General features: G+C 51.7%; 1 protein-coding gene across 1 annotated transcript; it reads right to left on the bottom strand.

Moving 5' to 3' along the window:
• Nucleotides 1-195: 195 nt before the first annotated feature.
• Nucleotides 196-10895, bottom strand: LOC128936805 (acetyl-coenzyme A synthetase 2-like, mitochondrial). Its single transcript, XM_054276030.1, has 14 exons — nucleotides 10583-10895; nucleotides 9111-9207; nucleotides 7772-7971; nucleotides 7133-7308; nucleotides 6368-6520; nucleotides 4157-4304; nucleotides 3708-3845; nucleotides 3150-3242; nucleotides 2641-2753; nucleotides 2020-2146; nucleotides 1237-1364; nucleotides 933-996; nucleotides 461-585; nucleotides 196-372 (listed from the first exon to the last, which is right to left on the bottom strand). The coding sequence occupies exons 1-14, from the start codon at nucleotides 10893-10895 to the stop codon at nucleotides 196-198; spliced, it is 2052 nt and encodes a 683-aa protein (XP_054132005.1).
• Between the last annotated feature and the right edge of the window lie 3185 nt (nucleotides 10896-14080).

Genomic DNA, 14080 nt, shown 5'->3' with positions numbered 1-14080 from the left:
CATGTTCTCTCCTCTGTCTACATGGGTGTATGGAGACAGGTTTTGAGGGTCTCTTGTGTTGTGGAGAGGTCACTTCAAGACTGGAATGGAGGTGTGATCTGAGAACTTACTGGCCACCGCTTGCTTAGTGGCTTTTCTGGATGTTTCCCTGGTTTTGCAGTGAAGGAGGAGGAGGTGGCTGCTGGCAGAGCCAAGCTAGTGGCCCTTCTGCTGTTCCACAAGGTGCTTGTGTCCCTCTATGATCTGCTGCACAGCCTCATGGTCATCCAAGGTGGTTAGGTCCCCAAGCTCACTGGCCTTGTCCTCCACAATTTTCCGTAGCACCCGACGCATAATTTTCCCTGAGCGTGTCTTGGGCAGCCGGTGTGTGACCTGTGATGGGGAGGAGCAGAGTCAAGGCTGAGAGAAAGGGCTCAGCCAATCTGCCAGTGTGGGTGTTAGACCAGTTTGCTTGTGTTACCTGAACATAATCTGGAGCTGCATACTTAGCAATCTTCTTTGAGATGAGCTCCTGCAGCTCAGCAGCAAGATTCTCCTGTGTGTAGTCACCGGCCTTCTCCTTCAGCACAACAAACACATAGGCTCCTGGCAGGAGGACCACCAGGTCACTGAGCATGGTGCACACCATGCCCCTGAGACCTGCCTGGACCTAGTGCCAGGAGAGCCCCTCTCTGCTGGTAGCCTCAGGGGATGCTCTGTAGCCAAAACCACGTGCTTTTGGCCACACAGAAGCACTGCTGCTGCCACCCTATGCTGCTGCCACCTGAGGCCAAGCCTAGCTGGTTGGTGAGCAGGTGCAGGTTGTGATGGATGTGCTGAGATCCCCACTAACATGGTGTATGGTGTGGACACAGCACTGCTACCGGTCCCACTTCCCACTGCAGTGCCATAGCCCCAGGAGATGTTTTGGGGCAGGAGATAAAGCATCTTACCTTCTCCCTTGATCTCATGTGGGTAGCCAATGACAGCAGACTCTGCCACTGCCACATGGTGATTCTGGAAGAGAACAGGGCAGGGCTTTGACTCAGTGCTTTTGGCAGGCTGGCTGCCCCCTGGAGCTGCCCTGACCTGACTTGGCTGCTGCAGCCCACAATAATGTAGAGGAATAAGGAAGGACCTCAGATGGCCTCTGCCCTTTTTCCTTCCTGCCTCAGTAGGTCTGCAAGCACTGATCTTTTCCTCCTGTCCCTGACTGCTTTAGTTTGGATGGTTTTATGTCCCACCCACATCTCTTACCACAACATTCTCCACCTCTGCAGTGCCCAGCCGGTGTCCACTGATGCTAATGATGTCATCCAGCCGTCCTGTTAGCTGGTAGTAGCCCTCACTGGTACGATACACACCATCCCCAGTGAAGAAAAATCCTGCAGTAGCCAGAACCATGCCATAGTCACTTGTTGGAGGGAGCATGTGAGCTGCTCAGCAGCTATATTTCCCTTCCTCCTCTCTGTTGGCTTCAGGGTCCATGTACTCTGCTTCTTCCTCAACTGCTCAGGGTAAATGTGCCCACCTTCCTTAGTCTTCTGCCTGTGTTGGTCCTGTTCTATCATCAGGCTCCTACCCTCATTCTGCAGTGTACTGGCTAATGCTGTGCCTGTCTCACCACCATGTGCTGGGGGCACTTTGCTCCAGTGCAGGTGCCTGTGGTCTTGCTGCTTCTCTTCGCATTACATCAAGACAGACACACACTTTTGGGCTTGCTCAGTGCTCTGGGTGAGTCACAGAGGCTGACAGGGTTTGCAAGAGATGCAGCAAGAGGTCTGTGCTCAAGGGGACTGGAGGCAGAAGGACAAATCCACTGAATTAAAACAGTGTGTGATCCAATTGGGAAGGTTGGTGAGGGGCAGTGCTGTGATATCAGACCTGGGGAGATGAAAGGCTCCAGGACTGTGGAGAGTCTGGAAGAACAAAGGAGCAATACGAGCTCTCCTGAATCCTGCCCCATACAAAAAGCCAGCAAGTGGAACCAACCATACCCAACCAAACGTGTGCAAGTGTCTTGCCACATGTTTTCCGTACCTGGATAAGAAGTCAAATAAGTTTTCAGAAATCTCTTGTGGTCATTGTAAATGGTTCGTGCCATACCGGGCCAGGCTTGTGAGATGCAAAGAGCTCCTGAGACATCATTTTCCAGAAGGACATTTCCCTGTGAAATAGTTACCTTTTAGTAACCATGGCTGAAGATACTTGGGATGTTTAGGTACTGCCTGTTTAACTATGCTGTGATGGAAATCAGGGAGGGCAGTGAGGAGGGTCCTGTGTGCCTCACTTCAACAGGACAGGCTTAGTCTCTCCCAGCATATGCCTGCAACAAAATGCCTCCCATGGTGGGATGCAAGGCCTCTCCAGGGAGACTGGCTGTCCCTGCCCAGCCCTGTCCTTCCTGGAAAGATGTGCCAGGGAGCCCAAACACAGCCTCTCCTGTCAGGACAGTGCAAGCTGGACAACAACTCAACTTCTGCACTAGCTGGAAGAACAGCTTCCCTGTTTGTCCCTTTCCAGTAAGGAAGGTTGCTGTCCAGCAGAGATGAGCAGGAAAGAGATGCTTACAGATTTCCACTCCCACTGGCAAGTACACACAGCAAGCACCTGGGGGAAAGGGGGCTGAGCCAGCAGCTGGACTGCAGGTTATAAACATACCTTGTCATCCAAGAGGGAGGGGCTGATCCCAAAAAAGGGTCTCATAGCCATGCCTGGAAGGATTTCAGCTCCAGGATTAGAAGGACAGGGTGAGATACAGATGCCTCCTGTTTCTGAAAGAAAAGAAACTGTAAGGCTCATCAAAGTCAGGGATAAGAGGAATGCCAAGTAGCACTGCTTGGCCAACAGCCTTTGCCCTGTCCCTTACTACATACTGCACGGGCTGGGGCTGGCTTTGCCAGAGAACTGGGGAAGGAACTTTGCAGAAGCATGATTATGCTCATTTAGTTCAGCAGGGATCTGTTGAGATGTACCCTCAAATCCCCATGTTTATCTAGGTTAGCTTTAAAGGCCATTTTTCTGTTGTATGTTTGGGTGCTCAAGGGCCCTTACAGCCTTGCTCATACAAGACTGTCAGGAACAACCACTATCACTTGGCCAGAAAAGCAGCAGGTCACTCCCAAAGGCTGGGAGAGCAGAAGCTGGAACAAGCAATCAATGCATCTCACCAGTTTGCCACCAAGTGTCAACTACTGGGCATCGTGTCTCGCCGACCACACGGAAGTACCATTCCCACGCCTCCTTGTTGATAGGTTCCCCCACTGCAAGGGGAAAAACAATGGGGCAGAGCAGAAATAGTGCAGCCTCCTGACTCTGGGGTCTCATGTGCTGCTACTCTTGGCAAACCCTCAGACCAGAGCAGGTTTAAACAGAGCAGGTCCAAAGGGAAAAAAAAACACTGTCCAGGGAACTTCTTTGTCTCAGCTAGCTAAAACTAACTAAAACAAAGGAGAGCTCTGTTCCACTGTCTGTGCATCTGCAGACAACAACAGTCCAGGAAGAAGAATGTGGAGGAGTGAGTGCAGTGTCTGAAAACAAACTGTGCGCTTCTTCTCTCCCCCCTTCACTCTCTGGAACAAGTCTTAAAGGTGCAAAACTTATTATTCAGTATAAACAGAACAAGACAATTGGGGATAAAAGCATCATATAGTCAGCCCAGGACATTGTGAAGAGGCACAATGTGATGCCCAGGGATTTGCTGCCCCAGCCCACTTTGCTGCACTTACCTGAGCCAAGCATTTTGAGAGAAGAGCGGTCATACTTCTTCACCCATTCATTGCCGTACCTGAGGAGCAGGCGGATGGCCGTGGGTGCCCCATAGAACTGGTTAATTCTTAACCTCTCCACTGTTTCCCAGTAGCGGCCTGGAATGGAAACAGGGCCACTAAACATCCACACAGGTCCTCCCAGCCCAACACCAAGGTAGAGAAAGAAGAGGTGAGAGCAAAGGCTCTCCAGCAGCACGAGGACCCCTAGCCAAGTTTATTGTATGGTGGGAAGGATGGAAGCAGTTCAGGAGCATCAGCCCCTTTTTCTTCACATCACCTAGCTCTGCTACCATTCCTTCTGCAGGGAAAGAGAGGGATTAACAACTCCACCCCGGGAGAAGCAGCAGTGGCTTCCTAAGCAGAGGAAAAGACTTCCCCTTGCAGCTCCCCTGAGTCACCTCACTCACCAGGGTTAGGGTAGACAGGAGTGCTCTCAAAAAGGACAGTGGTACCACCATTGCAGAGGGGGCCGTAGACCACATAGGTGTGTCCTGTGATCCAGCCAATGTCTGCCACACAGCCAAAGATGTCCCTGTCCTGGTAGTTGAACACGTACTGAGCAAGAAAAGAGAGGCAATGAGAGTTTCACCTGGGCCTGCATTCCTGCAGGGGGCACAATAGGGAGCAGTGTACTCTCTGTCAGCCCTAAAATTACTGTGTTCTTCTGTCTTCCTACCACCCCTGCAGGGACACCTTCTTCCTGCAAAGAGTTTTTTAAAAAAAAATCAGAAAAAAATAAAATTAGTTAAATAAATTTGAAGTTAAATAAAAACCAAAGCTGTGAAGATGCAGGAGACAGACACTTAAAAAAACCCCACATACAAATTTGCTCTTTTCCAATGGTAAGAGATACAGCTTTTCTTTCCTTTTCTGGTATCTAGACAAGGCTGATCCAAGTATCCTGTAATACCCAGAACCTTCTGGGTAAGAAAGGTGCCTCTGTACTTGTGACCATGTGGAAGGAGAGGAGTTGTAGGCAAGGGCAAAGTGGTAGATGACTCCATGAGCCTCCTGTAGGTGCTGCTGGACTCCAGATGGACAGTAAACACTCCAAACCCCCTGAGCTCAGCAAGGAGCCCAGCACAGGAGCAGTGAGGCAGCAAGCAGAGGGACCATGTGATGCCTTGGCCCAGAGCAACCCCAGCCTGCCCACAAGAGCTGGAATCTCTCCATCTCAGCTGGGTGAGTGCAGTGATGTGCCTGAAGGCAGAAAGCAAAACAAGCTCTTCTTCCCACTGCCCCATTTATTCCTCAAGAGAACCTTGGCTGCAAGGCTGGAACATGAAGGAATGATGGCTACCCTGTGCAGGGCAGAGCTGAGTGCTGTCACATTGGCAGCAACACAACCGGCTTCCTAAAGCACTCTTCATTTCATTTACTCAGTGCCTGTAAAGCTTCCTCGGGGCCACTCTCCCACTAGCCTATCACTCCTTGCTGTCTCCCCTGATTTCTGTGGTTTCAGACCCCACTCTCTTCTTCCTGCAGCTCCCTGCTGACTTTCATCTGAGGACTCCGGGGCTTCAAGTGGTCAGAGGTGCCATGATGGAAACTTCTCTTAGTTCTTCTGTCTCTTTTTAGTGGAGCAGTGAGTTATGGTAGCAGCAGTCTGCCCCATCCAGCTGAGGGATCTGAGTGTGCCAGCCCTGTGTCCAGGTTTTCAGTGCTCCTGGGAGCTAACATGGCCACACACTGCTCACCCCCCGCACTGCCCATTCTGGAATGACAGCCCTGGCTCCTGCAAACCTCTGAGGGTCTTGAGAGGGTCACCCATCACACTGGGCACAGTTTAGTTCACAGGAAAGCCAAGGGCTCCCACGCCTCTGCACACCCCCAGGAGGTATGGCCTTCAGCACTCATGGCTAACAGAGAAGAACAGCCAGCCCTGAACTTGTTTTGTCCCAGGGTGTGTGCTCTGAGGCACTACTGGAACTGCAGTCACACTCAGGAAGAGCCAGATCCAAAGCTAAGGGGCTGTTCAGGTAAGAGCTCCCTCTTACATGGAACCTCATATTATGTCACAGGAATGCTCCTTCCAACCATTCCTACAGCCAAAGGCATCTCTGTGCTGGGCTCAGTGCCCTTTTATCCAGTTCTAAGTTTGATTTGGGCACGTGTTGTGGTTAAAGGCTTTCCTCTTCCCGAAGATGACCCACACTCTTCAGATACAGACCCTTTGTCATGAGGGCACTCACCAGCTTTTACAGGTATTGCACATGTGCTCCTCCCAGAAGCACTGCCTTTGACCTCCCACCTGAGCTGGGGTGGTTACACTTAGGAAAAGCCACAGTTTCTAGGAACCAATTGGCTTTTTCCTCCTAACCCAGTAATATAAAATTACTCTTGCAAGGCTGAGTATCCTATCTAATAGCTCTGTTTAGGACAGTGTAGGACAATGAAAGAAGAAAGCCAAGAAGGTAGCTCAGAGCTCAGTATGTATTTGGGAGACCCTGCTATGGAGCACTACCTGTAGCCAGATGTGGTCTGCTGGGGCTTGGAGGGCTTCCCAGAGGCTTTGCACTGGATAAAGTTGAGCTTGTAATGCAACAAGGGGCATGTGTCTTCCCTGCACTACCTATGAACTGCTGGCTCATGAGCACTTTGTGGCTGGGATCCATTACCTTGTGTGTGAGAGCAGCAAACAGCAAGTAACCAGCCTGGGAATGAACCAAGCCCTTGGGTTTGCCAGTGCTGCCTGATGTGTAGAGAAGAAACAACATGTCTTCACTGTCCATGACAGCAGGCTCACAGTATGCATCCTCCTTCATCATCTCCTGCAGGAAAGAGCACAGCAGTTCTCTCAGGGTCTCACAGCCTCCCTTGTGTCATCCCCACACCTGCTTGTGCACCTTTCTCCCAAGTCTCCCTCCCCTCTGAGCATTTGTAGAGAGCACCCTGCTCCCTTCAAACATCTTTCAGAAGAAATGCATGGCAGGGGCTCACCTGTTCACAAGTTGTGCTCCGTGCTGGCAGCCTAGCACCCTGTGTGCTATGGATAATTGGCACATGCCAGGTCAGCCAGCAGACCCGTGTGTGACAGTGTAGTGGCAGTCAAAGGCTCAATTTACAAAGTAGCAGCCCATGTCTCTTGCGTTTCTAGGCCCCTGTCCACCCTGCTATGTGCTCTGGCTTGCACTGCCTGCCCCTGGCATACAGGGCTGGTAATGTGGGAAGGCACACCAATGGCCATTCTAATGGCTACAGGGACTGTCCTGAACTTGTGTGCAGCTCTGACTGCCACTGCTGCTATGGGACAATGTCCCCAAATTCTGTTAATGCCAGCAAAACTGCCATGGCCAGGTGAGATCCTCTCCACCCAGTGTCCCTGCACCCAGAGCAAGCACTTTGCCCAGGAGAAGTGGCAGAATGGCTGGGCAGCCTCTCACCTCCTCCAGGGGCACATCTAGAGCTGTCATGGGAACCTTGCTGGTGGTCCTCATGGAAACCAGAACCCGTTTCACTCCAGAGCACTGCTTCACAGCCTGGTCCACTGTCTTCTTCATCTCAATAATCTTGCCACCTCTTAGCCCCTGGTTCACTGTAATCACTGTCTCTGACTGGGCTGCAGAAGACAGAAGAGCCACATAAGCAACCCTGCCCCTCTCACCAGTCACAGAGCAGTTTGGCTCTGCCATGACCTTTCACCTCTCTCTCTGTATCCCAGCCTTAGTACTCATGTCTTCACTTAACAAATACAGCAGCTTTGCATCTTGGTTTTCCATTCATTTCTGCCTGTGTTGCATCTCCTTACAGGAGACATGTATCCCAGTCCTTCAGTCCCAGGGATGAAAGAGAAAACCTGTTCACCCCATGGGCTGGAATGTATTTAGTGAGCTCATGCCATTTATTGGGCTGCTAGTACCTGCTCCATGACTACACATTATGTCAGGATACTCTCAGAGAGCCCAGGGAATCTCACTCAGAAAACCTTTGCCATCCCCACAGCCCTGAGCCGCCTGAGCAGCTGAACCAACAAGCTCAGCACTGTCCCCCACGGGGAATATGTCACTGTTACTGCCTCTTACCATCCCTGATCCTGTCCGCCAGAGACTCTGCACTGAAGCCAGCAAACACCACAGCGTGCACGGCCCTGATGCGGGCACAGGCCAGCATGCTGGCCACTGTCAGTGGGCACGGGGGCATGTAGATTGTCACCCTGTCACCCTGCTTCACCCCTTGCCGTTTCAGGGTATTTCCCAGGCGGCACGTCAGCTCCAGCAGCTCCCTGCCCAAAGAAGCAATGGCACTGTTAGAGGCTTTCCTGCAGATCTTACCTGCATGCATAAAGAGTCACAAGGACACAGCTTATATCCCTACATACCCTAACCCTCCTCACTCTGGAAGACCATGGGAGAGCTGCAAAAATCAGTGGGAAGGAAAGAAGAGAGTCTCTAACATAGACTGCTATTTATGGAAAAGACATAAATTAGAATGATTTCTGTACAACAGCAGCCACTGGCAATTCCTCTGGCTCAGCAAACCCACAACACCTCAGCTGACTTTCTCAATGACAGCCTCCACATTTTTTACCAACCTGCATAACCAGTGTGACACTACCCTGCACATCTGGAGGTTACATGTGAGAAGTTAGATATCTTTCCCCAAAACAGGGTCCCATGCTTAACTAAAGCTGAGGTCAAGCAAGAACAGCAGCTGTAGGAAAGCAGTGAGCAGAAAGATGCCTCTCTCAAGAAGTGTCCCTCCCAGAAACCACAGCTTGGCTGTCAGTGAGTCATTTTATGGAAGGGCTCTCCATGCATAGGGATTGGCAGGAGTCACTGGCCATATTTGTCGTGTGAGGCCTGAAGTCAGAGAAGACAGAGGGACTTGTTGGGTGTGCAGAGGGATTTAAGTGAATTCTGTGGCAGTGATTCAGAGAGCAGACAATTTAAGCTGGAAGGTGGGAGGCCCCAGACCAACCTAGCAGGGCTGGACAGGCAGCCACCCCAGAGAGCCAAATGCAGCAGCACTGCTGGCATGAGGATGAGTGTGGGATTTCTCAATGCACTTGCAGCTGTGAACTTGTCTTCCTTGCAGACCACTGACCCAGAAGTTTAAATAACAGGAACCCTGGTGAGAAGGCACACATGTGACTTTCCTGTGTGTCTTATGTACAGGCATTGCAGGGCTGCCCCAAGGGGCTTATATCTGCTTCCCCAGCTGGGCAGGGACTCCTCAGGGCCCAGGAGATTTCATCAGGGCTGAAGTTTCAGACCAGCAAAAGCAAGCCAACAGCTGCCATACTCTGAATCTGTGTGAAGGGATGCTGCATTCCCTCACATGACAGACATCAGCAGATCAGCCCTGTGCAGTGTTCATGCATGCTACCACATGCCTCTGATACATTGAGAGGTGATTACTGACCTGTATGTCACCCGTACCTCCTCTCCAGGTTCATCCTTCTCCCAGATTAAAGCCACTTTGTCTGGGGCTACATGGACATGACGGTCCAGACAATTCACTGGAAAGGAAAACCCAGTATAATTGACAGGGCAACACTCAGTGCCTCTTACCTTTCATAAAGCCAGCACTGCCTGTCCCATTTTCAGGTCAAAGTCAGGGCTGTGTGTGAGTCTTCTCAGCATTAGCCTTGGGCAACCTTTGTGGATAGCAGCCAGGAGACAGCAAGCACCATCCCAAGCCTGTTATGCTCCTCACCAGTCCAATACCTGCCAATCCCAATGTCAGCTTCCTCCTTACCTGTGACCTCATGCAGTCCAGAGCAGAAAACACCTGAAGTCCCTTTGGAGGTCACATCCCTCAGAGTGCCCTCAGAGTGCCGACAAACATTAACTAAGCTGCCACTCCACCCAGCACTGCCTTGCAGCTGCCTCCGGGGTGAACCAGGGCAGTTTTTAGTGGTGGTGCTCCTAAATAACAAATGTACGACAAAGGGAAGCTCTGAAATGGAAGGCTGCAGAGTGCATTCATCCAAGATGGAAAAGAGCCAGGGTAAATACAGAGTGCACAGCTCCTGGCTTTCCAGGGACATTGTAAGCTGAGGATTTGGCTGCAGATCTTCCATGTAGTTTCCTACATTGCTGGCAGCTGCAGTTTCCTCAGAAGCCTTGTTCCACTCTGTTTTCCTTAAACCTGCTAAAGTCATGGGATGATGCAGCAGCCCCAGTTTGCACACCAACTTTTTTCTCCTGACCATTTGTAGTTTTCCAGGAGAGAAAGAAATGCATATAAAAGGAGAAAAAGTAAGATGTCAAATCCCAAAGGCAAATAACTCCTGCTCTTGTTCCCAAATAGATTACATAATATCTGATTTTCTCAGAGGTCTGTCTTGTATTTTGAAGACAGGGACCAACAGCACTGTGAGCAGGACACAGTGTCACCACCCTGTGTCTTATTCTGACAGACACCCTAAGCCAATATCCCCAGTGCACAGAAGAGGCTCCCACTACAGTGGTGACAGTATGGCTCATTTCTCCTGTATTTTGCCTTCTACAGATACATCTTGCCTCTTCTGAGCAGGAATGACCTAGAGCAACCCTGCCTGCTGAATGCACAGGGTTTCAGGCTTAGTGCCTATGGTCCTGCAGGACAGAGCTACTGCACTGCAGTGGGATCCACGGGGGCCGAGGGAGAGCAACCCAGCTCCCAGCACACACCAATCCGCTGTGACCTCTCCAATGAAACCCAGCTGCTTCCTGAGGGTCAGCCACAACCTTACACTATAGCCACTGCAGGACCAACTGGAGCTTTTGGGGATCCCCCTCTCTCCAGACCTTTAACTCTGTGCTCTGCTGATACATTCCCAGGGCTGAAGTCACACACATGGAAGCACCTGAAAGCACTTGGTATGATCCCTTGTCCATCTCCTTCCTTACCTGTCACATTCAGCTGCCCCCCCAGGAACCAGGAGACTCTGCCCTGGCACAAGTCGCAGTCCTGGACAGAGTGGAAGGGGGTGATCCAGGTGAGCCGGCTCCTTCCCAGTGTTCCCCAGAAGATGTCACTCTGCTCCACTGACAGCTTGTACAAATCCTGGTGGTCCTTGGGTCTGGGGAAGGCAACAGCTTCAGGCATGTAGGCAGTGAGAGGCCCGTGGCTCCAGGGTCTGGCAGCCACCAGTCCAGAAGGGCATCTGGGAGCCTGAGAAAGAGCTTTGAAGCAGCAGGTCCTGGCCAGCAGCTTGGCCATCACTGCAGGTATCTGCCTCTCACTGAGGAGATGGATACCTGCACCCCTCACAGCTGCTCGGCACACCTGGCCCAGGCAAGGCTCAGGCCTCTGTGCAAGGTGGGGCCACGTGGTCCTGACTGGACACAAAGCAGCTCTCTCACACAGGGAGCCCGGGCACCCCTTCTGCCCTGCCTTGTTCCTCTCCTCCTCTCTTCCACAGCACTATGGGAAAAAAGAAATTCAATCACTGTAAGGGAGGAGAGACTGTAGAAATATTTGACTGAAAATAACCTTCATGCTAATCTGAGTCCTGACAGCAGTTCTTGAACAGGAGCCAGGTTAAACGTGTGCCTGGGCTCTCCTCAGGGGCCGAGGTGCCCGGGCCAGACTCCAAGAGCCTGCTCCTTCTCTCCTAGGGCTGCACTGCATCCCCAGAGCCATCTGTTTCATCCCCACTTGCCTCCCTCACCTCCATCTATTCATCACCATCCCCTCCCTTGCCTCTGCATCCCCCCATCCTCTGCTGGCCACAAAGGCACCTTGGGGCAGATCCCTGTAAATCTTAGGGCCACTCCCATGGTAGTCATGAGTGACGGCCAGAATTAATGCCCATTTCTGGCACAGCACTAGGCTGTGGTGGGCCAGGGAAGGTTTTTCTCACCTAGCTGTCAGCTGCAGGAGAGGAATATTGCATCCCATCCCACCCACCTTGCTGGGTGGCTGTCAGAACTGTCCCTCTGGCAGGTTGGGCTGGGCTCTCTGCCTCCTCCCAGCCACTACAGACTGGCTGTACCACCCACCAGCTGGGCTGGGAGCATTCAATGAGGCCATGGTGGAGCAGCTGAGGGTGGTTTGACATGAAGCATTGCCGCCCATCTCCTCATGCTGACCTCCCACCACAGCAGAGCTCAGCTGCCTCCCTGCCTCCAAAGAGGGGTTTTTTTCCTACCTTCCTTTCCTTCAGGCCCTATATAAGTAGGTTTTTTAAGGTAGAATTTGCAGGATTCCTTAATGTCATTGACCAAATTCCCTTCTCTTCCTAGGGGGCACAAGAGAAGAGCAGAGAAAGGCTCTCCCTGCAAGTAGGGTTGTTCTCAGCCACGCTCATCAACAGCAGAGATGACAGGGTTAGGAGATCTCCTCTTTGCCCTTCAAAGTGCAACACCACTCACTGTCTATGGAGCCGGTATGTTTGGTGAACAGGCTGGACACCAGTGTGGGAGACAGGCACTATTTCCCATCAGGTGCACTCATCCCAGACCGCACATCTGTTTTGTGTCAAAGCCACCCCGAGCTCAGTGGGAACCAACAAGGGCCCTGTCCCCTGGGGAATCACAGATTTTGGGCCCACAGCCACTCCACAAAGTCAGGCCAAGCAGCCTCATTGTTCCACAAGTCTCTTATTTCCTATGCACCTCAGCATTCTCCCTGTCCCTGGAAGCCATTAGGTGTTTGCAGCAGAGCATTGCCAGATTCTCTCAGCAGGGCAGGCGGGGCCTTACCTGGGTCCTGCCCTAACACAGGCCGGGTTCCGTCGGGCAGGAGCCCACCGGCCGCAGGGGCGGGTCCCTGTGGGGCGGCAGAGCCAATCAGCTGGCTGGTTGTGAAGATTGACATCTGGATAAGCCACTCAAGAAGAGTTGCACACACCTCTGCGGAAAAGCGGGTTTAAAAACGAACAAACCCAGGCCCGCGAAGCTCTCTTGGCTTTCGCTGTTTGAGCAGTTGCCTGGCTGGGCTGGGCCGCGCCGGGCACTGCTGTGGCACTGGCCCCTTCCCGGGAAGCCGCCGGGCCCTGTGCCAGTGAGGCAGCTGGGGCCCCTTCCTGGCAGAGCCTGTTGGTCCTTTTTTGCCAGGGGCTTCCCCAGGCTGTGCCGCTGGGGACCGTCCCAAGGCTGGGTGCAACGATGAGACCAGGACCAGCGCTGGGATTGACCCACAGTTGGCACTGGGTGCAGCCCCAAGGCCAGGAGAGCCAGGGAGTGGCCGCTGTCACCCCGAGCCGGGACTGCGCGGCCAAAATCGGCACGACCAGGACAGCCGCGCATGGCCGTGGCTCCTCAGCATGGCTCGCAATGAACTTTGTTTGCTTAGCTGCTTTTAGCCAGCCATGCTGTGGACAGAAGGACAAAAATGGCAGTAGCAGCTTTTCCTGGTTTTGGTGCTCCGTGTGAAGAAAAGCACTGAGTAGAGCCAGCGGCCGGCACGGCTCACACAGTGTCGGCAGAGACCACGTAATCAGCAGTGAGAGGCACAGCGAGCGATCTCTCTGCTGTAGGGCCTGGATGAGATCAACCTTTCAGCACTGCAGAGCTCTAGAAAAACTGTTTCAATTGATTAAGCATGAGGACTGATGGACCTACAAACTCCGGTTCTCCCCCAAATCAGGAAAAGGAAAGGGTGAAGACACGTAGAGAAAACGACATGGGACACTGAGGTCAGTGAAGGAGTCAAACTCTAGATGGGAGGGGATTGAGGAGACGCCTTAGTTTTGGGCTGAAATTCTTTTGTAAGGCTATGGTGAAGATATATTTGATATATCAGACTTTGTTTTTCCCCTGTAATTCATGGAATGCGTTGGGAGGAATGTAGCAATGTAGCATTCTAACCACAGCCATGAGCAGAAGCATTCGTGTTGAAATAAGCAGATGTTGCAGCTGCTGCAATCCAATGAGAAGCTTGAACAGAGAGAGATGAGAGAGAGGAGAAACCTTGCCCAGGAGCAGAAAGAAGAAAACCTCCATTCCCAGAGATGGATGAAAAGAATTTTTGCTTTTATATTAGAGATGCTCATCCTTAATATAGTACCCTATAAGTTGACATGGCCCATGAACACACCTGTGGGAAGACTGCAAGAGATAGGAGGGACTTCATGATTGCAAATTTCCAGGCGGTTGCTATCTACGGAAATGAAAAACCATGAGAGAACTGTTTCTTGTGGAGAAGTCTCCATGGCATGGCAAGAGAGACTCCTCTCCCTAAGAGAACTGAAGAAAGACTGTTTTAGAGGTGACAAACTGACTGAAAGTCCCAAATTTTGTCTCTTTACATTTTCAGTGGGAAAGAAAAGAGGATGTGGGGGGAGGAGGAGTGTTCTGAAGGTTTATTCTCGTTTTCTTTTTATATTTTTCTTTTGATTCTGGTAATAAAGTTTTCTTTATACCCTTTAAAGTTTTGAGCCTGTTTTGCCCTGCTCCCAATCC

Source organism: Melozone crissalis, unplaced genomic scaffold (assembly GCF_028551555.1).
Source record: "Melozone crissalis strain CALT ecotype California unplaced genomic scaffold, PUWL_Pcris_2 ptg000018l_1, whole genome shotgun sequence".
NCBI lineage: Eukaryota > Metazoa > Chordata > Aves > Passeriformes > Passerellidae > Melozone > Melozone crissalis.
The sequence above is the reverse complement of the archived record's forward strand: the minus strand, read 5'-3'. Positions and strand labels throughout refer to the sequence as shown.

Excerpts from the sequence above, each read along its gene's own strand:
- LOC128936805 (XM_054276030.1), bottom strand. The coding sequence starts at position 10,895 with ATGGCCAAGCTGCTGGCCAGGACCTGCTGCTTCAAAGCTCTTTCTCAG. Across the intron at positions 3,846-4,156 it reads TCCTGTCTACCCTAACCCTG|GCCGCTACTGGGAAACAGTG; the intron begins GTGAGTGAGGTG and ends TTTCCATTCCAG. Across the intron at positions 2,754-3,149 it reads TGACACTTGGTGGCAAACTG|AAACAGGAGGCATCTGTATC; the intron begins GTGAGATGCATT and ends CTTTTCTTTCAG.